The 26382-nt window shown below is 34.8% G+C and overlaps 1 protein-coding gene across 2 annotated transcripts in view; it reads right to left on the bottom strand.

Moving 5' to 3' along the window:
* The window catches only part of wnk4b (WNK lysine deficient protein kinase 4b), a 108856-nt gene that overhangs the window by 24867 nt on the left and 57607 nt on the right, over window positions 1–26382 (bottom strand). The window contains exons 5-11 of one of the 2 annotated variants that reach the window (XM_680072.11): window positions 10231–10319; window positions 7567–7786; window positions 7085–7490; window positions 5946–6142; window positions 4904–4977; window positions 2708–2843; window positions 1107–1223 (exon numbers count right to left, since the gene is read on the bottom strand). In XM_680072.11, coding sequence (XP_685164.5) covers window positions 1107–1223; window positions 2708–2843; window positions 4904–4977; window positions 5946–6142; window positions 7085–7490; window positions 7567–7786; window positions 10231–10319 — 1239 coding nt within the window. Of the gene's footprint in view, window positions 1–1106; window positions 1224–1317; window positions 1446–2707; window positions 2844–4903; window positions 4978–5945; window positions 6143–7084; window positions 7491–7566; window positions 7787–10230; window positions 10320–26382 lie in introns of those variants that run through there. The other variant, XM_073944347.1, reaches the window with a different exon arrangement.

The raw sequence follows: 26382 nt of genomic DNA, 5'->3' as shown, positions 1-26382 counted from the left end.
TGAGCAAACACAGAAGCTGAGACATCAACATTTCTCACGGTAAAATGCAGTTCTCACAAGAAGAGACACCTTATCTGTGACCTTGTGTTCACTTCGACCTCCATAACTTACGGACATTCAGTGGAGTAGTAGAGGAAACGGTTGTGATGTACATTTATATTAAAAAACTACCTTATATCCACTTATTTTTTTCTTAATACTCTATATTTTTTTCATTTGAAGGCTGAATATGTCTGGCTTTAGAGGTTATTCTCTTTAAGTGAAGTCTAGCTGTACAAAATAGTCCATTTTGTTGTATTTCCCTGCAGCTGCTAATGAATTCAAATTCTTGTACATTCACAGAAAACAGCTTGTTTGCACTCTTACATGTAAGGTGGATAAAAAATGACAAAAGTACTTACAATTTATTATATTTTGACCTATGATTTACAAAATTGTTAACGAGAAATTATAAACTATATTATATGTACATGCCGTGGTTGTGCTTGGCTGCTTGCCACATAAGTAAATAATTAGACATAGTAAATTATATATCACTTATTGCAAAATAATGCTGAACGTGAGAAAATTCTAAGAAGAAACCACAAATATTCTAACTAAATGAAAAATATGTTTTATTTTTTGGTTTATTTTATGTTGTTTTGAGATTGTTACTAGCAATACTATTTTGTTTTCAGAGTGGTCTCCCCTTCCCCTTTCATATCTATCTGTGGTTTATAAATATGTTCATGTGGTTTATTCATTTATTTTCCTTTGGCTTAGTCCCTTTATTTATCAGGGCTCGCCACAATGGAATGAACCACCACTTTATCCAGCATATGTTTTATGCAGCGGATGACCTTCCAGCTGCAACCCAGTACTGAGAAACATTTATACACAATCATTCACACACATACACTACAGCCAGTTAATTCAATTCACCTATAGTGCATGTCTTTGGACTGTGAGGGAAACTCACGCGAACACGCGGAGAACATGCAATATCCACACAAAAATCCAACTGACTCAGCCCCGAGTTGAACCTGCGACCTTCTTGCTAACCACCGAGCCACCATGTTGCCCATTTGCGGTTTATATTTATATTAAATTAAAAATAATTAGCTCACCATGACTGTGGCAATGTCTTCAGGGTTGTCTCCGTCCAGATCGAATTTAAATGTCACCATTTTGCTGTTATGTGTCTGCAATTGACACTCCACAACCCGGTCCACTTTATCTGATAGCTGCATGAAGAAACACACAGGAAGAAAATGATGAAAGAGCATTTATATGTGGGAGTATTATTAAAATGCAATTATTAAATGATCTTAATTTCACCTTTAACATAAACAATATACAATCACAATGATCACAGTTTAACGCACAGGAATACAACTACAACAATCTTTTTTCTGAGTTGGTTACATTATAAACCCGAAATTGACATAAACCCTGCCTCCAGGTGTGATGTTTCCTCTTACTGTATGCATTTTATGTGGTTGACCAATCAGAACACAATGGGCCAGGTGTCCAATCACAGCCCATTGCGTTTATCTAGGGGAGGGGCTTATTTAAACAAAAAAAAAAAAACTGACTGTTTTTAGAATAACAAAAACATTAGTGTAAAATAGAGATAAAATTGTATGATGATAAAAAAATACAAACAAATCATGATTACATGATACAATGCATCTCTTTAACACAATCAAATCTTTGACAATGACTAATTAACCAACCTTTTAAAATCTGTGTCAAATTCTTCATATTATTTTTTTAGGTAAACAATTAATCCATGCTAATTAACTAACAGAACTTTCAACTTTCAACTGACCATTTGGTTCCGCATTTGGAGTAGCTGTCCTACTCTGATGTCATCAGTTTGACAAGCCACAATATACTTAACCACGCCCCTCTTGTTGTTAGTTTGCTATAAGGGAATCATGCTTAGGAAAGCTCCGCCTCTTACTTAATATTTCATTTCAGTTGGAAGAACATACTTTCGGTTCACACGGATATTAAACAGTGTTGCAAACTTAGGGACTTTGTCAATATATATTTAAGGACTTTTCAGACCCTATTAGCGACAAATTTTCAAAAAAGGGACTAGCGACAAATCTAGCGACTTTTTTGGTGTTACTAGAGATTTTTATAGACTCTCATGCATCCACACTTTACCGTTCCTATTCTTCTCAATGAGCTGTGATTTCATCAGCCCCTCCCCTGCCTTTAAGTGCTCACAGGTGGCCCAGTCCTCACACATCAGTCTCTCCCACTGAGATACAACTGTTTTAGATTCAACTTGATTGTTTATTTTTTCTTGTTCACAATCACAGAGATTTTAGTGACACCAGTTTCAGAACTTCTGAGTTTATTATGTCTGAGATTTCTGAAAATTCACTACACATCTACTGTATTCGAAGTGCATTTATTTAAATTGACATGAATATATAAATTTAGTTCAACTATAAATACCCCTTTATTAACCATAGGCTGTTAAACAAACAGAAACTGTTGGACGTGATGACGTCAATAGAATGCAAATTGATGCTTGACGTAATCAAGTGACATTTAGCGACTTTTCAAGCAGAGCTAAGCGGCTTTTCATTTAAAATAGTCGGGAAACAATGATTCTAAATTCAGCTATTCATTTTTGGAGTTTGAATTTTTGAGTTTTTATAAACATTAGCAGGTGCCTTAATTAACAATAGATAATTGACTGATGAGTCACCCCAGTGATGCGTAGCCGTGAGCGAGCCCTCTTCCTGAGAAGCTTGGTTCCTGTGCGTTTGCTTTGACCTTTTCCGGCCCTCTCCGAAAGGCCCTCGTTTCCGTCACTCAAACCTGAGGTGACATCAGAAGCGTAGCTGTTTCGAGAGGAAGGACATAAAAGAGAATGTGACCATCAGACATCCTGAATTTCACAGAACTGGACTTAATGGAATTCATTTCTTGTACCATTTTACCATTAGCAAATAAAGACCAGGTAATTTTACGATAGATGTTTTAATTCAGGTTGGGCTAATTGAGTATAATACAGCTTGTGTACTCATTTAACCATATGCTACCTTTTGCTTGGCTTCCTACAGAAATGGACTTCAGGGTAAATTGCTCCCTTGAGCTCAATCATTACCATTAATGGACCAACCTCTAGGCTCTGCATAGTGTGTTTGTGTGTGAGTGTGTGTGTGTGTGTGTGTGTGTGTGTGTATGAGTCACACAAGGACAAGAACTGCTGTCCACTGGAGCACTACAGATATTAAAGGTACACGTGGCTCAGTGTTGGTGGATCAGTGAGTAAGATTACAGCTCTCACAGCTGGGAGCAGATTCACGTTTACTTGACGACAAACAAAAGCCACATCTACATTTACACACACAGAGGGAAGTTTTATTTAGAGAAGATACTGTATATAAAAGAATGTTCTTGTATTAACTGCTTTTTTAGAGCTTATAATAATAATAATAATAATAATAATAATAATAATAATAATAATAATAATAACGAACCCCCAAATTTCTGATGATTTCTGATTCTCTTCTGGAGTTTTTCCTTGGAAATTAATTTACCTCATTCAGTACAATACAGCAAGCCATAATACAAAGAAAATAATTCATTTAAGACTACAGTCTCACTGTGAAATATCAAAATGTGTCAAATATATTTAATAATTAAACTATCATAGAAGTTGTATCCACATCATATCCACATCATAATGATCACTACAAATGTTTTTTTTTTACTGCTGTTTTCTTAGGGGTCAATCAGATCGAACACGCACTTTACATTGAGAGGTGCGTTTTTTTAAAGATTTACTAACGGCTGTGTTTTTGCTGTTGGGTGCTGTGTGCCTGCAGTTGAAAAAAATGTAAACTCTGAGCAGAAAAAGCACACTACGCCAGTCATATCTTTTCCTTTGAAGTTAAAGCAGTGTTTGTGTTGTTAAGACGACTACAGAGACTTTTAAAAATAGAGGAGAGACTAGTGGTTGCTGTTTTGAGTTACTTGGAGCTGCATGACTTCACGAATCTTGAATATTACAATATTATTAAATACTCAATTCAATTCAATTCAATTCAGCTTTATTTGTATAGCGCTTTTACAATGTAGATTGTGTCAAAGCAGCTTCACATAAATGGTCATAGTAACTGGAACAGTGTGGTTCAGGTTTTAGTGTTTAAGTTCAGTTCAATTCAGTTTAGCTCAGTTCAGTGTGATTTAATCATTATTGAGAGTTCAAACACTGAAGAGCAAATTCATCGATACTAAATACTAAAATTATAACAACATCAACAGTGGCACAATACACAGCTGATTAAGTCATTGTCTACTGACATAAAAAGCGCACTGCACTTCTGTTTTTCTTAACAAATCTTACAGCTGTCGTTTTTGGTGTGTTTATGGTAGAAAAGAGAGCAGCAGCTATTTGTTCATCTAAAGGGTTTGTGTGGATAGCATCTGGATAACCCTGCAAAGATACTTCAAACATTTTACTTCTAAGCAAAAAACAAAAAGGAACTTTGATGCGAGTATATCAGGGCATTGAATTACATCTCTTGTATGTGACATGTACTATAAATAAATAAATAATATAGCCATACACCACATGTACATGTACCATACAGAACTCTTTGTTTTTCCTATTACAGGTGTTTATTGTTACAGGCTTTCAGCTGTCTTCGAAATATCTTCCTTTGTGTTCAACAGAAGAAAGAAACTCATATAGGTTTATAACCACTTGTACTTGAGTATGTAGTGAGTAAATTTCCATTTTTGGGTGAACTATCCCTTTTTACACTTCCTGTTTAAATAGCTTGCTCAAAGCTGTTCATAAAAGGTACAGAACATTAGAGGTGAACCAATTTGAACATATCATCAGTTTAGTGCATAGAAAGAAGTAAACACAGTTCATCAGAACTCAGCTCACCTGTCAACAGGAGAGGAAAAACCACTGGCACTTCCTGACTGCGCCTTCTCTGTGTTTTGGAACACAGCAATACTCTGTTGGAGAAGCAATGTTGAAGAAAAACATAACTCAGATGAGGTAAACCTCATTCAAATAAACATTTGATTTGACCATTTAAACACATTTAGGATACTTTAAGATTGCTATAGTCTCTTATAGTTTCTTATTAGTCACTAAAATTATGATTTTTTTATTTGACTTTGAATTTTTGTTATATAAATACATATTTAAAAGACTATAATCCTTTAGTCAAACATATACCAACAAACCCTGCAGTATAAATAAAGGAATAATATTCGAAATATGTAAAACATTTCTGCATATTATAACTTTGTAAATATTTTATTTTGTTCCTGCAGTTTCAAAGCTACATTTTTTTGCAGCAATTACTTAGAAAATATTATTTCTGCTGAATTATTTTTAAAGAATCTCTGGAGTCTTTGGACTTCAGAATGATCAGAATGCTAAAATGAAAAGCGTTCTTTTGAAATAGAAACCTTTCATAGCACTATAAGTGCAATTACTGTCAGCTTTAATCAAACAAATGACATCTTTTTTAATAAATTTATTAAAAAGAAAAATTGTTGGTTACACTTTATTTTAAAGCACAATTCACACTATTAAAACAACCCATTAAATAATAGTAGATCAATAAACTACCAATTAACTGTTTATAAATAGTAAGGCAGTAGTTCAGTTCAAGTATTGGGTAGTATTAGGGATGTAGAATAAGTTTATAATAAACTACTAAACAGTTAATATCTTAATAATAGACAGGTAAAGCCAGTAGTAAATAGGGTGAATTGATACATAAACTAAAGCAGGCGCGTGTCCAGGGGGGATTCGGATGGTTCAAAAGACCACCTCCAGATTTTGGCCCCTATATAAGCTCATTTGTCCCCTTTTAATAGGCTGGCTACTGGCCTGTAAAGTGTTTTCAAAATTGCCACTGACTCCTATTTTTTAATTATTCCATCATTTTAAGCATCTACCAGTAACCTACCGAGGGAAAGCGGAGTGCTGGGATGGCTGGAGTAGAAGGGGCTTCAGTAGGAGGAGCCTCAACAGGTGGAGTTTCCACACGAGGTGCTGCACTGGGCAGTGATGGAGCTGTGGAGGGTTGGTTTGCTAATGGAGCTCGAGCTTCTGAAAGCTCCTGAAGACCAGAGGAGCTGAGATAACCATCCGTCTCACAGTCAGCTGCGATAACCAGAATTAAAAAAACAAGAAGAAATTGTTTGTTAGTGTGTATTATATCTTTACCTTTAGATTGAATGCATCATGTAGAATAGAAGTATGCATAATTGAAGTATGAATTTCATTAAAAACATCTCACGATGTTTAATTTTATAACACATTTTACGACAGCCAAATTTGATTGACTATATAAGCAGTTACAGTATGAAATGGAATCTCTAGACAAACAACCAAGGAGGTCAAATGCTGTTTCAAATCATTCTAGTCTAATTTACAGCCTTAGACTTACATACGCAGACATTGTTTAAAATGCAATTTACCTTTTCTAAATTGGCATGTAAGTTAGTAAACATTCTGTACATGCAAATGGTCCAGTAATACATGTATGCTGACATACAGTGTGGCAACTGTTTATCCAATAATGAGTAAATAACATTGGGAAAAGGTCACGAACAACATGTCTGAAGGTGTGGTTACTAATGGAATGCAATGTGTTTATATATAGCGCACATATAAGGTACTGTATGACCATGCACCCAAATTGCTTCACAATCATGTCGCTTCACAATCATCCACTTGGATGATGTGACGGCAGCCACATGTGGATCAACAAATTTGTTAATCTGCAACAACAATCCAATCAGCCAGTCAGATATGTGGATAAGGTTACAGTTAATATCAAGTTTGGAACTTCTACATTGTTCTACATCTTAATTAACCAATAATTTTCTCTATTTAGAAGCAGGTCCGATTTGGTAAAAATTATGTATTGTAAACAAGAATGTGTTACAGGCATATTTAAGTAAGATCATGGCAACTTTGCTTATATAACCATGAGAGTTTGGGTTTCATTCAGGTGTGTTGTTTTACACATTGCTGCCTATCAAAAATGTTGAAAATGATGTGGGCGCTGACTTGTGTATGCAAAAGAGAAGAAAAACTCACATGTTGCTGATGAGTAGCTGGCATGGCGTATGTTGAAATGCTGCCGCTGGTCTGCATCTGCTGGTTCCTCAGGTTCAGTTGCAAAGCTAGCATTGAAGCCAGAATCCAGAGATTCATTTGCAGGCAGGGGGGTAGGGCCTGACACTGTGACTGTGGGCGGAGCTTGAGTAGGGGCAGATACAGGCGTCTCTACAGGAGGTCTAAGAGCAGGTGCGCTGGAAACCATAGATTCAGTTTCAAAACTAGGTTCTGGTTCCTCCTCAATCACCTCCTCTTGACGTCTTATCAGCTCTTCTCCAACATGTCGGCGAAGCTTCTCTCGTTGTCGCTTTATGGTGGTAACACGGTCTCGAATGGCTTTGGCCACAAGTTTATAATCGGCCTCACAGACGAAGCCAAGAACAACCTGCAGCATATGAATTAGGATTATTTTTGCTCATTTGTTTGGGAGTTGAATGATTAGCGGATATTTGGGATCTCACCATCTCCTGAGCCACCTCCTCCGGGACGTCCTTGTAGAGTTCAAACAGGAACTCAATGGCATTGTTGTCCTTATATTTGCCATGAAGCTTCTTGGTGTCGTCCATTCGAAGCCATAATTTAAGGCCAGACTTCACCATGTCATCTTCCTCAGCCAGTTCAACATGGACACCATTATTCTCCTGGAAGAAGGTGTGCTCTAACAGGTCCTGGATGGTGTACCTAAATAAGGAGACAATTCCAAGATGTAGAAAACCAAAACTCCCAAATTCTCTTGTTGTTTTGAAAATGATCTCCCTGTTAATGTAAACTCTAGAACAGGGGATCCCAAACTCGGTCCTGGACGGCCAGTGTCCTGCAGAGTTTAGCTCCAACTTGTAGCATAGAGTTAATTAAATCAACACAATTAATCATAAGAAAAACCCTGCTACTGGATGTAGTGAATCACTACGAATAGCCATTGACCAAGAGCTTCACATAATGGCTGGGTGACATTAAATGGATTATTATTCAGCCAGAAATGTGTTAAGCTGAATTAATTACACCCTTTTAAGGATATTTAAGTAGAACAAAAGCAGGGAGATTGAGTGCCTCGGGGGGAGAACAGGTTGGTTGCTAAAAGAAAACTGAATTGAATGAGGTATTTGCAGATACAGTACATAAATGAACAATCTAGAGAGCAGCCAACAGAAATAAGAATGTTAACTATAGGGCAGGGTTAGGGAACCTATGGCTCGGGAGCCACATGTGGCTCTTTGACCAAAAATATGTGGCTTTCCATTTGTCTCTCTTCAATAATATTTTAAAGTTTAAAAAAAAATTATAAATGTCATTAGAAATCAGTTTCCTGTTGAAAATACAATTACGATTCCCTTTATATTGTATTTTCTAAAGCAAAATGATTAAGAACTCAGTTAACAAAAGGACTTTTTAACCAATACACAAATGTGGCGCTGTGGTTTAACTTGAATCTCAACATAAATAAAGGGCAAGCAACTTACATTTCTATGGTAACCTCACACATGTAAATTCAAACAACATTCTTGAGAGGCGATGGCAAAAAGAACAAAAAATCTATAAATTGTTCATTCTTCATATATTGTGATATGTCATTTTTGTTTATTTTTGAGTTGTGCATGGACATAAATAAAGGTTTTGTTTATAAATAAATATAGATTTTGTTATATATATATATATATATATATATATATATATATATATATATATATATATATATATATATATATATATATATATATATATATATATATATATATATATATACACATACACATCCCCAATGTCTCTTTAAAAAAATCATAAATGGCTCTTTGCTGAAAAAAGGTTCCCGACCCCTGCTATAGGGTTTGAAATTACCTTTTTTTACTCACTGGCCAGCCATTCAGAACTTTTCATGGTCAAAACAAAATGATCAGAAATACCAGATCTCTAGAATTCCTTAGAATTTAAACAATATTATTTGTCTCCAAAATTAATGTTTTATGGTAAACATGCTAAGCATTAGCGGCCAGTCCAAAACAATACAGGTAAAAGTTCACTTCAATAATGAACAAAGTAAAATCAATGGCTTTAGATTAAGATACTTAAAAACAGCCGAGACAAAAGGGACAAATAATAAGACAAGAGATATTCTATATTATTGCTGTATATATAATTTATAGTTCCCAGAGATGGGTTGCGGCTGGAAGGTCATCTGCTGCGTAAAAACTTGCTGTATAAGTTGGTGGTTCATTCCGCTGTGGCGACCCCGGATTAATAAAGGGACTAAGCCGACAGGAAAATGAATGAATGAATGAATGAATGAATGAATGAATATAATTTATAAATACTTTATTTTACCCCAACAGAGTTTTTGCATCTGTCATCTCGTTTTACGCCTGAACAACTAAATGAATGCTTATGTCTATTTACTGTAACTGATTGTATTTTAACTACATTACAACAACAATGCTGTGAAAGGAACCTTATGAAATTAAAAATAGACATTGACCTTTCACCGGAAGTTTATCGACTGAAAAGCACTAACTGTCCATATAGCCCATTGTACAAAATAATATGTTTGTTTACTATAACGCACTAGGTAATATCTATATTTTTATTTTACATGATAACATTACATGCTAATGAAATTAATAGAGGGCTGGATAATGTTAGTATTGCAACCCTGATCAGGGGCAGAATGGGACAGTATTTTGACCCGGGAAAAGTTATTGAAGGTCAGGTCAAATTAAGGGGGGTGGTGGGTGATTGAGAGCGCAATTTGGGGGGGCAAACCTCTCCTTTTAACTAGTGACCCAAAGCCCTCTGACTCCACAGGGCTCATGATAAACAACCCAGGGGGAAAAGTGTTTTTGACTGTGACTCTGTTGATCCTGTAACCATGTGTCAACTGATCAATGCAGGGCGGAACAGAAATATCAACTAGTGCAGCTGGGTTAACATAGTGCAGGGCTCTCTGAGGAGTCTCTGAGCTATTGTTGAAAAGCCAAGAATCTGTGTATTGTTGTTTTAATGTGCACACAGTAAAAACCTGTCTGGCAGGTGTTAAAACATTATGACGGCTGCTGGCGCACATACATGCTTTTGTACTCCTTTGGTTAAAGATTTTCCTGTTTGTTAAACGACCTTGTAGACATTATAGTTACCTTTCGTCTTTGTTCATCCGGATGCATCCCTCAATGATCTCTTTCAGCTCGGGAACTTTAACTTTGTAGAAGCTGTCTGGCTTCATGCCCTGAGAGAGCAAGAGAGAGGTTGGGGGAGGAGAAAAGTGGAGGAAAATTAATTTTAGATACTGGAAATGTCACAGGTGTCATTCACTCAGATGGACTGCACTCAACGCTTTAATGGAAACAATTTTGTGTAGAGAACACGGCAGAGTGGGTTTACTCACACAAAAAAAATACATCCACCATTTTTTTTTACACAAAATCACAAGGCATGTTAAGAGATCTCTATGTTTTTGTGGAAATGTTATTCATGCCCTGCAAAAAAGCCATAAGTTACTTTAAAAGCAATAAGTTGAAGTTACTTAAAAAACTGAGTAAACCCATTGACTATTAAGTTGACTTCATTTATTATAATTATGGCATACAGTTCATTTACTGTACTTAAAAATTTAAGGCAGCCAGTTTATTCACTTTTATATTAAGTAAATCAATGAATCACTTTTTGCAGTAAGAAATTATTAAACCAGGTCTGAAATCATGGCAACACTTTAGTTTGAGTAACAATTCACACTATTGACTACTGGCTTATTACCTGCCTATTATTAAGATATTAACGGTTTATTAGCATAATTAGCAAAAAGTCTCAGTTAATGGTTTGTTAATAGTGTGAATTAGTATATAGTGTAAATAGCAGTGAACAAAATAACATTAGAAAAGTGCAGTACTGTCCAAACTGGGCAAATACTTTAACAAATGTGAATGTGGTGTTGTATGTACAGTTGAAGTCAGAATTATTAGTCCCCCTTCGTTTTTCTTTTTTAAATATTTCCCAAATGATGTTTAAAATGTTCAAAGTTTGTCTGATTATATTTTTTCTTCTGGAGAAAGTCATATTTGTTTTATTTCGGCTAGAATAAAAGCAGTTTTTATTTTTTTAATAACCATTTTAGGGTCAAAATTATTAGCCCCTTTATATATCTTTTTCGATAGCCTACAGAAAAAAAACACTGTTAAACAATAACTTGCCTAATTACGCTAACCTGTCTAGTTTACCATAATAACCTAGTTATAACCTTAACCTAGTTAAGCATTTAAATGTCACTTTAAGCTGTTTTGAAGTGTCATGAAAAATATCTAGTCAAATATTATGTAATGTCATTATGGCAAAGATAAAAAAATATCAGTTATTAGAGATGAGTTATTAAACTATTATGTTTAGAAATGTGTTGAAAAAAATCTTATTTCTGTTAAACATTAATTGGGAGAAAAATAAACAGGGGGGCTAATAATTCATGGGGTCTAAAAATTAATAGGGCTAATAATTCATGGGGTCTAATAATTAATGGGGGCTAATAATTGTGACTTCAATTTTAATAGTAAGGATACTGTATTTACACAGTCTTACATTTTTGGCCTTTAAGTGAAGAATTAACAGAAACGTTTACAGCATTTTCAGATGAAATATTTACAGATATTTCACACAAATTAGAATTTCATAGCAGGTGGCTCTTATTTTGCCAACACTTGGTCTGCATATTCTGAACCTGATGTAATAATTGTGATTTAGTTTTAATTAGTGTGCAGAAATTTAAAATGTAAATAATTTGTGGTATTCCATAATCTATAACTCTCAGAAAAAAGGTACACAGTGGTACAAATAATGTTCCTTGAGGAATGGTTTTGTACTTTTAAAAAAAAATTGTACCATATGTTACAGAAAAGACCTCTTATGATAATGTTCTGTACATTTAATAGTACAACTGAAATGAAGGTAAACAATTGTTCTCATATAAGGTACAAAAGTGTCACAACCCCTTTATTACAATATCTATTCACCTTATTCTCCGCCGATGAGTGGGCGCTGCCATTTGAATCTTTTTGGCTTGAGACTTCCGGTCTTATTCACTTCCATTCATTTTTTTGACGTTAAAAACTGCTCATTACGCTGCATGATGTTGCAATTTTATATTTTCTTCTTATATTATTCTACTTGGTCTGTATAGTCATGCAGACATTTGTTTGTAGAGCAAGTAGTTTGACTGTTTTCTGCCGTTTATTATTCCTAGTCATTTCTCCCATAAGCGACTGAATCGGAAGTTCTAAGACAATCGCGAAAACAGGCAAACTTCCGCATTTTAGAATAAGGTCAATAAAAATAAATATGACTGGAAAGGCAAAGTGATTTTATGAATAATTTTCACATCAAAATATGGATCATCATTTAAAAGTATAAGTTTAAAGAAACTCATAAACATTATTTATTAACTTCTATAATACAAAACCAATGGTAAAACATAAAACTATAGGTATAGTAAACTAAACATTTAAGGCCTTTTAAATAAATGTATGCTAAGCATTTTGACACTGTTAAGGTACAAAGTGTCTTGTCACGATGGTGGTATCTTTATGGATCAGATTTGTACCTAATGTACAATACTGTATATGCAGGTTTTAAACAACAAAGGTACATTTTGGTTTCCCATGGAAATCATGTCCATAAAGGTACAAAGTAAACTGCAATGGTTCAAATTTGTTTCCTTGTCTTAAGTTACAATTCTGTGCCTTAAAAGGTACTGCCCTAGTGACAAGGGTTTGTACCTTCTTTGGTACAACATTGTACCATTTTTTCTGAGAGTGTACAGTGGTCAAGAGAGCTTAATGTGTTTCAGTTTAAGAAAACGCATGCGATTACAAAAAACACCAGCAAATTAAGAAAGGATTTTCATCTGTTTGACAGCACAACTCGCATACATAAAAAACGTGCTGCACTTTCCCAAAACGCAAACAAATATAAAAATGTCTGTTTTTTTTCACAACATTTACAAATAAAAGAGAACACAATGGAAATGTATCAAGAGGACCCTAAAACATGACAGACGCTTAAGCGAAATGTTTATAATGATGTGACTAGTGCTTAGTGAAGTTTGAAAGGTCTTTGAAAAGTCCGTTTTTTGTGTTTGTTTGTTTGTTTGTTTATTTATTTTAACATCCTAATTCCCTTGTCTTTGTATTTTGTTAGCCTAAATAACCATAACCTAAAGAGAGAGGTCTGTGATGTTTTAGGGTCTCCTTGAAACATTTCCATTGTGTTCTGTTCTATTTGCAAGTGTTTTGAAAATATGCAGCACGTTTTTTTGATTTGCTTGCGTTGTGAGGATTTGCAACACATGTGCTGTCAAACCGATGAAGATCTTTTCTAAATTTGCTAGTGTTTTTTTGTAATTGTATGCGTGTTCTTAAATTGCAGCATGTTGAGCTCTCTCAGCCACTGTAATAATCAATTTGAAATCACAAATTACACAGCAGTGGTGCATTAAACTGTCTGTAATGTGTAAAAGTAATTTTATTCTAGATTACACTAGATAGATTGTAGGGTAAGAATCCTATTTTGTTGTTGATATTGTATTGAAGAGTTTGTTCAATAGTATTGAACATGCTCTATCCAGCAGCGTTCAGCATGTTAAATAAGTCAAATGCTCAATGACCCAAACATCATTCTGAACCAGATATTGATGTTTGTGTGTGACTTTTGCAAAGATGCTGAAGTGCATTCCAATATTACATACATTACATACAATATTATTTATTTTGTATAATTACTATGCTGATTTCTGTTTTATAATGCCATTATGTTTGATAAGCATTGCACAGAAAATGCACATTTTACAAAAAAAATAAAAAATAAAATCTTTGGTCACTTTTTCTTGATGTTCCGTTTGTTGAATTTAAGTTACATTGCATCTATATGCCAACTAATTCCTTTACATTATAAGTAAACTCTTAGGTTAAGGTTAGTCTAAATCAATATGTATTTGCAATTTGTATTGTATTTGTATTTATTATAGTCAGTTAAATGTGTGTTGAATGTCTGTATCAACAGATATTAAGCTGACAGTCTACTAATACTCAACTGAAGCATCAAAATAAAGTGTTACCAAGTCCTTAAACTTGCATTGAATTGAGATCTAATGTACAATTTAAATGAGCTCCATAACAACAGTTTTTATATAAAGTGCATTTTTGGTCAACACAGCACAAACGCACAGTACGTTCAGTTCTTCTGGGCTAAACAGACCATATTAACAGGGTTATCTGTTGGGCAGCTAATGACAGAGAACAGACGCCATATTGTGAAAAAACATCGATCACACAAGACATGCTTTGTTTGACATGGTGGGTTTGCCTGTTTACACATTTAACCATTTTTTCAAGTCTCAGTAGGACATTACAACAATTGGACACTCACAAACACAATTTTGATAAATAAAAAGAACACTTTGGATACTTTTAATGATTGATTTCAATAAGAACAGCTTCTAGAAAATATGTGCATTTTTTAAAAACTACTGTTTTCCTAGAAGAACCATCTGGTTTTCATTTAAATGATAAGAAACCTAATTCTTAAAACCAAGGAAATGCTGGTTTCACAGTCCATCTCCTCTGCTAAGTGGAAAAGCAAAATTAAGTAAAGCTCTCATTCAGGAAATGTGAGGCACACTGAAGAAACAGATGAGGTGAAAACCACAAAATTGCAATGCTGAGGACATTTTCAAATTACTCCCACTTTAGAACCAGCTTATTGAAGGTAAAAGTCCTCACGAGCAAACTCAAAGCCATAAACTACAGTTCAAATCCATCACATCATCACTTTAAACAGTGTTCTTGGACTGAAAACATCATAGAGGAAAGCAATGACGCAACTTCAGTGTACTTCCAGCCAGGCCTGATGCCATACGCGCATTGCGAAAGACAATATGGAGCAGATCCATGCTGCTGTTGGACAGAACATTCTTGTGGCAACGGCAGCAAGCTCAATTCTCAGAGGTGCCCAGAAAATACAGAAAAGAACTTGTTGACGCAGCCAGGACGCTTTGGTATTGCTTGTACAGATAATAGGCCCATTGAATGTTGCGATGGAAAGAAAAGCAGAAAATACAAAACAGAGGTGCAATTCAGCGTAAAGGGGGTGGAGTGGCATGAAGTTCTCACCCCTGAAAACTGCTTCTGTCTGAGGCACTGATCTAATAGGCTTTCAGGTGGCATACAAATAAGGTTGTTGAAAGGGCTTAGATGGGTATATGTGAATGATTTATCACTAGTCAGGCGTCTAATGATGACATCAGTCTTTTCAGGAGACCCCTTGAGACCATGAAGCAAAGAACCCAAATGCCCAAGTTTGTTTAACACTCTGTTAATAAACTCTTTTCTCTCTCTTCTGAGAAAAATAAAGCGCCTCAGGTTTCTTAGAGCTCTCAAACTACAGTATAAGGGCTGATTTATACTCGACGTGCTCACTAGTTCACTTGAGTCTGTGCAGCGAATGTGACGTCATCACAGCTTTTGCGGAAGCTTGCTTTGGTTATTATTTCAGCTGGCAGAACGCACTAAATTTTTGGAGACTCGAGCGAAGAATTTGCACAGCGCCATGTTTTAGTTGAGTTGAATTTGAATCACTTTGAAGAGATTTTGTCTGAAACAGGTATGCCTGTACAGACATCTTTATGTTCCGTCCATGCGTGATCATAGGGATAACTAGATGACCGATAATTCTTGGCTAGAAATTGCAACAGCCGTGGGAAAGGAGAACGTTTTTGTGTAAAATCTGCAAAAACTTGAGAGATAAGTTTTTAAAAACTAGCCAGACACTAATATGTAAATTGTGGAATGGGCTAAATTTAAACAAACAAACAAACAAACAAACAAACAAACAAACAAACAAACAAACAAACAAACAAACAGTATGCTTGTGTTTGATTTTCTGTAAATTATTTAGCAAACAATATGTAAATTGTGGAATGGGCTAAATTTAAACAAACAAACAAACAAACAAACAAACAAACAAACAAACAAACAAACAAACAGTATGCTTGTGTTTGATTTTCTGTAAATTATTTAGCAAGGTAAAACAGTGCTTTTTCCCCTATTTCTTTAAATCACCAGACAGAAATATATCAATATGTATTACAGTTTGTAGACTACTATATCTGATAATAATATTTAGACTGCTATATACTGTGTGATATACATTTTTATGCATTGATTCATATGGAGATATAATAGCTACTGTTATTGGCTATATGAAAAACCTTTAGAACCTTTATCCGTCTGATTTTAAGGTGGGTTTCTTTTGACTACCCCCTGTCATTTTAAAGAATACTTCAAATGGCAAACAGGTCAAGTATAAAAGCCTCATTCGTTTTGCGAGGTGTGCGCGCACTTAGCGGAGGTGCACCATGTGGCTCTAGACGAAAGTACAATTCAGCCTTAACACACTGCAACTTGCTGCATATCTACAATAGTCTGACGTGGAGATTTTGGAGAAACTATTTAGTTTAACTGTTTACCAAAAACATTGACAATAGCCAGGTTTCCAACTTAAATGAAATTCTTTCAATGTTCGCCAATAAAGTCCAAAAAGTAAATAAATGAGTGCATTTGAGTTTAAGGCCCTGTTTACACTAATACGTTTCAGTTTTAAAACTAAAACATAATACGGTTTTATGTATTATGTTAATACATATACGTTTTGCTACGGTTATGCCTTCTATACACACTACCCCAGAGTTAAGTTTCGAAAACGGAGCGTTTTGAAAACGCTGTAGAGGCAGTTTTGCATAAAGGCAAGCAATCGGTCAAACATCGGTGTACGTGGTTGCATAAATTAATAGGTATATTAACCTATATTTGCGCTTGGCCAAAACACGTTACCTGAGAACAAGTAGGCTAATAGATTCAGTAGGCTAATAGATTCAAAAGAAAGACTGTGAAAGTGACTGTGATCCTTGATGAACCATGAAAGGCAAGTCAACAGCTGTAGGCATTTTAAGAAAAAACAAAAAACTTCTGACACATTGAGGTCTTGTGAAGTGAAACGATTGGACAATTAAATAAATTTAACATTATTTACAACATTATTAACTTTAATTCCCACTTGCAACTTGCATTTTATGAATCACTTAGACAGCAGAAAAGGAGTCAGAGACTCTCCTAGAACCACAAAAGCTTTTTGTAGTAAGTCCATATTTCTTTGAGTCAAAACTAAGCTTCTGACCACCCGCAGTTCTACACATAAAAGTTTTTAATACTGTTTGCTTTTTTGTTTTGTTTTTTGGAAAAACAGAATTGCTAGTCAGGCGCATTTATTCAAGGAGACTAAATAGCCTAATTAAAAACAATCAAAGTGACAAGCTAGACTAAATACCAACCAGCTGGACGAGCTTAAACCAGGTAAAACTAGCAAACCTTCTCAGCCCAGCAGCAACAACATGACTTTAATTTCTACTCTGCACCTTTTTCTCTCTCTTTCTGCTCTCTCACCAATGCCTTAGGGAATGTTCCTTACCTCACATTTACGCAAAAAGCTCAACATTACATTCAGCTAAATAAGCTACAGCCATTACGTACTAGTGAATTGAAACCAGACATAATCTCTTTTATATAAAGAGTCGCACATCTTCTTTGGAGACCTCTCTAAATCAAAGACAACGACAGTATTCGCCTTATATTTCACGCACGAGTGGGTGCATCCATTTGAATTTGTTTGGCTCAAGACTTCCGGTCTCATTTACTTCTATTCACTTCTCGTTCTGCTTCTTAATGTTGCAAACTAATATTTTCCTATTATATTATTCTACCTTTTCTGTATAGTCATGCAAACACTTGTAGAGAAAATAGTTTGACCATTTTCTGCCATTTAACACTACTAGTCAAATCACCCATAGGCAACTGAATCGGAAGTTCTAAAGCAATCGCAAAAACAGGCACTCTTCTGCGTTGAAGAATAAGGTCAATACATACACTATAATGTTTCATGAGTGAATCTCAGAAATTATTGTTGAGGGTTTGGATAGAATACTTTCAGAAACATCACAGCAATAGTCAGGCTTCTTGCAGATTTGTTACCTGCTCTTTTGAGCAAAGCAATTTTACAGTGACCAAACACTCAGAGTCATTGAGTTGAATTAACCGTCTCAGCAGAAGCATCGTGTTCTGTTTATGTGTGAAAGCTGTTTCACACACCATGCTCTTGAAAGTGTTGCCATTTCCATTTATTATAACCAATGCTTTTTAAACATCTTTAGGCTTAAGTGATCCAGTTTATGGAGTTAAAAATGTGGCAGAATAAGGTCAGGTTTTGGTATGTGGCTTATTTATTTAAATAATGTAAACATTTGGGCATTAGTTTATAGGAGACTTGTTCTTGTTTGCATTTTTTCTGGCATCAGGTACCTCATTTCACATAATGAACAGTCAGATCTGCAATAATTAGTTGTTTAGTTCACTTCTGCAAACACATTTTTTTTTTTGTAAATGCAATTGTCAGCCCCTGATTCACTTGGTAATTATAGTTGTCACTCCTTGTAAATTACTAAACAGCTTATTATACATTACATTATTAAGCACTAAAATCCAAACTGCCATCCAAATTCTACTGCAGTTTGTATATGACTAAAAATCTAACGTTTTGCCCAAATACTTGCAGGATCAAATGATGTGAACTATACTAGAATGCCTTATTTGATTACACTTCACAATGAAGTTCAATTTGTATCACATTAAAATGATTGTACCATTACCAATGATGTCATTGAATGTTGCGTCTTGAATTAATTTAATTCCATTAATGAGTTAAGTTAATAAAAAAACTCTGAGTTACATATAAATATTGCTGTTTAAGTGTTTATACACAATACATTTATGTTTATTTTGAACTTACTGCAAGTAGTTAAAATTGTAGTTCAATTTACATTAACAGATATTAAGGTATCACTTTATATTAAGTGGCCTTGATTGCTTGATTGTATGTACTTACAATTAAATTAATCATTTGGTACAATGCACTTATGTACAAGCATGTTTCACATTTGACTTATATTAAAATATATATCTGCATGTATTTACATCTATCATATATTTCTGTAATTATATGTATATGTACAAAGTTGACCTTTTCCTTACACCTTAAACCAGAGATGCCCAAGGTAGTTGGCCCAACATCCCATCTGAGAAAGAGTGAGAGGATGGAGAGGGTTTAAAAGAGACCACCATTTGTAGTATGACATAACCCTTTTTTGTTTGTTTGTTTTACTACAAAAAGCAAACTGAAATGAAATGTTTCAATGTTGTAAATAAATTAAATTTTTAAAAATGCAAAATAATGTCACCAACGCAAAGAAGACTAAGCAGACATCGGTAAGCAAATCAAGGAAAAACTAGAGGAACTCCATTCTGTTATAAATGAGATTGTTTTTTTACTGTAATAAGTTCATTATCAAATATTATGTATTATATTATTATTAAATGTTAATATGACGCAATATGTTCGAGTTATTGTTAAATATTATAAAATAAATTAGGAAATTAACCATGGTAAATATATTTACATTCAGCCCACTAGCCGCAATCAAGTTTGGTTTTTGGCCTTTCATAAGAAAATGTTTGGGCACCCCTGCTTTAACCCATTTTTAAACCTGCTGTATCCATACCCCCAAACCCTTACCCATATCCTACAGTACCTCAATATAATCATAGAGTAGGTGTTGTACAATATAATATAAACATAGTAAGTACATTGTACTTTTAATGGAAATACCAGGTAGGTAAGGCCACTTAATATATATCTTGTGACCAAAATCAATAATACTTGCTGTGAATGTCTTTCAAATCAATAATGCATGCTAGTTAATGCCTTAACAAGTGTTAACTAAATAAAAATTGTTGCAAATAAATTTTAAATTTCACTCGTTTTTATACCTCAAGAGTCGTCTTAATAATTAATTTGGCTGTTAAACATCTGATACTTTCATGACAGAACAAAAAGACTCCCTTACATTTAGTGAGCTAATAACAACAACGTCAAATCTGAGCTTTATGATTTCCTGCTTCAGCCACTGTCAGTACGAAAACACCAAAGCAGAAATGAAATGACCTTTTCTCCAAGGACAACAGACAGATATGCCAACATTTCTGGCTGTCAACAGTACATTCACACTTGTTTGTGAGCCAAACTGTAAGCTTCACAGACAAAATGTGCTGAACTCAAATCACGAATGTACATAAACAAGAACATGCTACCAAACAAACGTGTTCACTGCCTCTGAATGTGGTGGTTTACATGAAAACCTTCACTCACGAGCCCTGTGATTAGGGTTGATTAGGGTGGTAAGATCTTTGTTCATTTCACAGCTATGAGTCATTATAAGGTTTACGCTCAAGCAAAATCAATAAATCAACCTGAAAGCTTTTGATTGCACTAAAAAGGCTTGATTTTTTTCTTCTTCTCGCATCTCGGCTAATTGTCCACAATCATCTTGCTACAGTGTTTACCTCAAGTATAATAGAAAAGCTTTTATCTCTGCTGGACATTTAACAGGTTAGGAGAATGGGATAAATTCATGTGCCAAAACAGCAAGGCAATACATTTCTGTAAAAACATTACATGTGGTTTAGTGCTCGTAGTATTTCAATGTAATTGGCTTTCAGAATAGTTTGAAAAGATGGTTTAACCTTCATGATATTCTAATTCTGTATTACTTTTAACTTCTGCGGAACAAAAATGAAGATAATATGCACTAAAAATGTCAAACAAAGGAAGTCAGTGTGGTTTCTAAACAACGTCTGCTTCCATTTCATGAGCAAAACTTGTTAATTCATTCTTCAAAATAACATCTGCTGTGTTTGTTAACTTATGGTTCAAGCAAAACATTTTCATCGATACTTACACTGAGAGAAATCAAATACGTAACTCAGTGGCCTGTTGTGAGAAGCCAGTTGAACAAACTTTGAGTTGACGAAATAAAATAAAAAAAAACAAACAAACAAAAAACCATTCTCTGTTAACTCTGTGTTCAATCCAGAGTTCGTGAATAACTCTGCATAATGAATAACTCTGCATAGTGTTCATCTGAAAGTGTGACAACAGCCAATCAGATGAATCATGGAGGACGTCAGTTTGGGCTCATTTCTTGCTCAAGCCAGCACAATACATTTCAGTGTTTAAAAAGATTGAAAGGTTTTGTTGTTTGAAAAATAATGCATTTATATTAATGTACAAGACAAAAATAAACACAGCTGATTTTGTGAAAGCAGCTGACATAAAATATGTGACTAGTAAATCCATTGACAACAGCTCAAAAGACATACATTGTTTAATGACTTTACATAATTATATTTATAAATAAATGTATGTGTGAATATTTAGTTTGTTTATTATTAATTGCCAATTAAAACATGCAACAATACATAATATAATTGATTAATCATTATTATTTAACATAACAAAATTGTCTCAATGTATTTTTTAAATGGCTTTAAGTCAGCATGAACAAGAAGTTGACTTTTATTTTTCAGTATGACAACATGTTTCTAACTGAAACTGAATATTGAGTAGGAGGTGTTTTTTTTTAGTTTTTCTCCTCCTTTTTAACTTGCATCACAATAACTTTTGGAGGGGCGTGGCTAAACATATTAAACTCAATCCATCAATCTGACCTCATCAGTGACAAAATTTTACTTTTAAGTGAATTAACTTGTAGACCTTTAAGGCTGATTTATACTACCGAGTCAAGTGATCGGCATGACCCACGGAGCCTGCCATGGGCGTAGACATGCATTTATACTTCTGCATGCTGTTTGTGTAGCTCTGCAATAACACTTCCGAAACGCTAGCTGGCAGCAAGTTTTTATGTTCCTCTGTGTGTGTTTCTTCGCTGGTGTTTTGTTTTCTGAATGCTACCCTAAAAATACAAATAGCTCAAACTCACTTATTCAGAAGCGGGAACCAGCAAACGTGCAACAACTTTAATCATAAGGTAAAAACTAAACAACATATATATAACCATTTCTATTAAGAGTGTAACCTGAAAACTTGCCTGGATGGAAACTGAAATCAGCTTCACGCATCAGGCGTCCAATAGTATCTGGATGCAGACTTGTATTTGCAAGCTGTGACTGCATATCCCAGAAATGCACTGTCGGACACAAAGCACTCAATGGAGCTAGTGATATCACTGTGAGGGGTAAGGGTAGGTCTGGCCATTAAAAGCATCGCATGCAGCTCAACTTGATCAACCACATAGAGTCTGCATCCAGACCTCTCTCCAGGTCTCTGGTGCTGTTAGTGCCATACAGCTAATTTGGTAAAGACCACATGTTTCAATGACATCACTGGCTCCACAAAGACGAACAAACATAATTAACATTGAATCTAGCCTTAATTCTCTCTGAGTGTTTCCCTCTCGTTCTGCATGTCCCTCAATTAACAAAGGATAAACTAGGGGCCATGTACGGAAAAGAACAACAAATCAGGTAAACTTAGCTAAAAATACATTCAAAATAATGACATTTCATCAAAGTTTTCTCCGTGTTTGTGTAGGCAGATAAGGAGACGATGTGCCCACGGTCTAATTATAGAAATTCTCGCAGAGATGTTACACAAGCTTTTTGCCCTCCTAATAACATGCACATTAGTAAGTTTGATACTAACGCCTCCACAACCTCCAGAGAACAGATCTGTCCCCATGGCAATACAGGACCCAGTTTCACGTCGAAGAGAAACTAATTGTATTACATTTAATCAGCTGGATCAGTGACAGCTACAGCATTGCATTACTACAACAACCGAGATCCATCACAGAGCAACCTGAAATCGCAAGAACAAAGTCTTGTTTGTATTTATTTTTACATTGTAAATTTTACAATGTACATTACATTTTGCTTATATTTAAAATGATATATAAAAAACTCTTTCCCATTCACATATTAGAAAATTATTTTGCAGTGTTTGCATCTCATTTACTGCACTGAATTCATTCAAATAAAATTAAAATATTATTTATTTCAAGTTGATGTTTGAAAAAGCATCTAAACAGCTTTGCAATTTGTGATTTTTTATGAATAAAAGATTTCTTAAAAATAGGTTCATCGTTCTCATGAACTCTATCTCGTGTTTAGTTTCATCTTGTGGAGTAGTAGGCATCTTGTCACACCCCAAGTATGAATCATAACGAGTTATTGTGTAATGACATTATTTATCACACATGATTTATATGGCAGTAGCTTACTATGGCAAGGGAGAAGGCCGTGAGTAATTAAAACGCTCCTACTTCTGTAAAGCAGATAACTGTGGACAATTCAGTGCTTGTGAGTTTGCTAGGAAAAAATGAAAGCTGAAACTCTCTCTCTCTCTTCCACTCTCTGTGGCCTCTTTTGACTTGCTGGCGTGTTTGTGAGGTAACTTTTTTTCTTCTCCCTCGGCTGTTACAACAAACGTTATTTTTGTAACAACCGAGAGACGGGATAAAACCTTAAAACTTGTGGATCCAAACATGAGCGTGTCTGCAGAGCAGGTTTTCTCCACCACGTTGCCATCTATAATGGATCAGCTGATCGCTGCGGTCGTTTAACATCAATGTCAGTGTCACTGTCTGCTGAACAGCACCAGAGCCACACTGACTGTTACTGTGCGTTCACACCAAAGGTCGTAAGAGTGTCAAAGGTCACTCTGGCCAACCTGGCGGCAACGCTGCTGCCTTCATCTCCAGTAGCGAGAGCGTCACAATTTGCTACATTGATCTCGTATTTAAAGGGGCCTTTGCAGCATTTCATACCAGTTACATAAAACATGCTTTCTAGCGTAAAAATGTTGCACACTTTTTATTAAATTCATTTAACAATGGAAAATCAAGTTGCACATGGTGTGGCTTTGCTCCACTTAATTATCCAATGTGTCCATATGTCTGAAATATCCTGAAGCAATACTGTTTTGTACTGTCACAAGATTTCCAATTTTTTAAAAGTACATATAAATATATATATATATATATATATATATATATATATATATATATATATATATATATATATATATATATATATATATATATATATATATATATATATATATATATATAATAACATTAATGCACAACAGTAACTCGGCAGTAACTTTTTAATGCATGTTCCTGTAAGAAAACATTGCAAATAATTGGATAATCAAACCCTTGGGAACAACTGTGTTCAGAACCAAAGTTAACAGTGACTGTTCTTTGGACTCCTCTCAAGCGGTGGACTTCTACATTCTGATTGCTTACCCCCGAACCGCTCATTACCATAAAGTTGACTTGATTTCAACTAACCTCGACGCCAAACACCGGCAAAGACGTGCCGCGCTGCTCCTCACCGTCGGCTCCCATTGAAAATAAATGACTTCTGCCTAATTTGACGCTCTCGCTGCTTTTGGTGTGAACGTAGTCAAATAACTTATTATTGTATTAAATACGTATTAGAGAAGTATTTAATTATTGTTTGTTTAATTTTGTTAAATTTTATTAAAATTAACATTAAACAAAAATTATATTATAAACTTGTCTGTGTGTATTATAAACAATATAATAGTACATTATTTGAATTTAACAAAAATACTAATATATACATTTATTTGCATTAAAATACTTTTATTAATGTTGTTCTTTTTTTAAATGACAGGATGCGACACCCAAAGGCTGTTATTTGTTAGGAATGAGACACGGGTGGTTCTTCTTTAGATAATAATGACTTTAGCAGCGAAAAACAATGATAGGTTATGCAATAAATAAGAAGCCGCATTGCTATAGCAACCCTAAAACACCAAGAAAACGCAGTGCACAACAACACAAGTATTTTAAGTGCAAGGGCAATGGTTCATAAAGTTGCGCTTGAGGGCCCACCCTCTCAGCCCTATCTGAAAAACAAACACGGTGAGATAGAAGATTGTGTTTGCTTGTGTTTATGCATTTAACACTCAGAAATATTGAAGCTTATCCTCAATCCTCGAAAAAAACATGTGTTTTTGCCAATGTGCACAAATAGAAATGGATGGCTGAGGGGAGACTGTAGTTACAGCAGGCATAAAGTATTCAGTGTCTTAAATGCTTTTTTAGATTATAAATGCAATTGAAAAATTAAACCCAACAATTAGGTATTTCCATATTTGTCTCCAAACTGGGTTGAAACCTGGGCTGACTCAATGGGATTTTCATTTTAAAAGGGTTCAGTCCCCAGTGAGGCTATAATTGAAAAGTAATGATAATAAACAAATAGAAATTAAATTTATGGACTAACGGAGTAGGGTTTTTCACAGTGTTGCATAGACATGCATGATATTTCAGTACTGAATAAGTCAAGTCTTCTCATGTTCCTGATTTCCAACACAAACACGTTATATATGTATATTATTACACGTTATTTACAATTGCAATTTACAAAATACAACTGCAAATTGCAAGTACAAATTCATGATCAAGTACATTTATTTTGTTTCCAAAAAAGAGAGAACTTTTGTATATTTAAATATTTGCTTACAATTATACTAATATTCGCCATCAAAATGCCATTAAAAGTGATAAACGTATGTCAAAAGCAAACATTTACACACAAAATGGCATCCAAGTGGAGCTTTGAGGCACCATGTTTTTATTTTTTATTTTCTTTTTAACTCAACTGTCAGTAATGAAATGCACAGGATTGTGAGATATCAAGTGCAGCAAAGAACACATGTATACTGCCTAAGTAAATTGTTCAGAAGAGAGTTCCTTCTTAGAGTAAGTGAAGCAGAATTTGTATTCGGACATGTCTTGATGCCTTCCTGTCTTGGAATGCAGCCTCCCAAGGTAGCATTTTAGAGCTTTTGTACGCGCGCAGCCAAAAGATAATGATTTCATCCTTCATCAAAGGCTACATTCTTTTGAAAACTGATTGTTCCACATGATATTTTGTAAACTGTATCTATGAAAACGATATTATAAGAACTATCAATAAAACATTGTTTCTGTTCTGTACTGCCACTGTCTGTAAAGTGAAGAATGAGCTTAAGCAAGAGGAGGAGCCAATGTGAAATTTAAAGGGGACTGAGGCGATCATTAACTCATGTCAATCACTTGAATTCAATAAAGCATTCTATTTAAGTTAATCACTAAATTTTTAATCAAAGCTGAGTAGAAATATAGGGAAGGTAAAGTCCTAAACACACCACCTTGGTGCTCCCTATGTGTGCTTCCAAGAAAACATATTTGAAAGCCGCTGTTCGTCTTTCTAACTGCTTTAGTTTTTTAACATATCTCAAACATGCATGCGCACACTACACAGTTGGTG

Source organism: Danio rerio, chromosome 3 (genome assembly GCF_049306965.1).
Source record: "Danio rerio strain Tuebingen ecotype United States chromosome 3, GRCz12tu, whole genome shotgun sequence".
NCBI lineage: Eukaryota > Metazoa > Chordata > Actinopteri > Cypriniformes > Danionidae > Danio > Danio rerio.
This window is presented reverse-complemented; position numbering and strand designations above follow the sequence as displayed.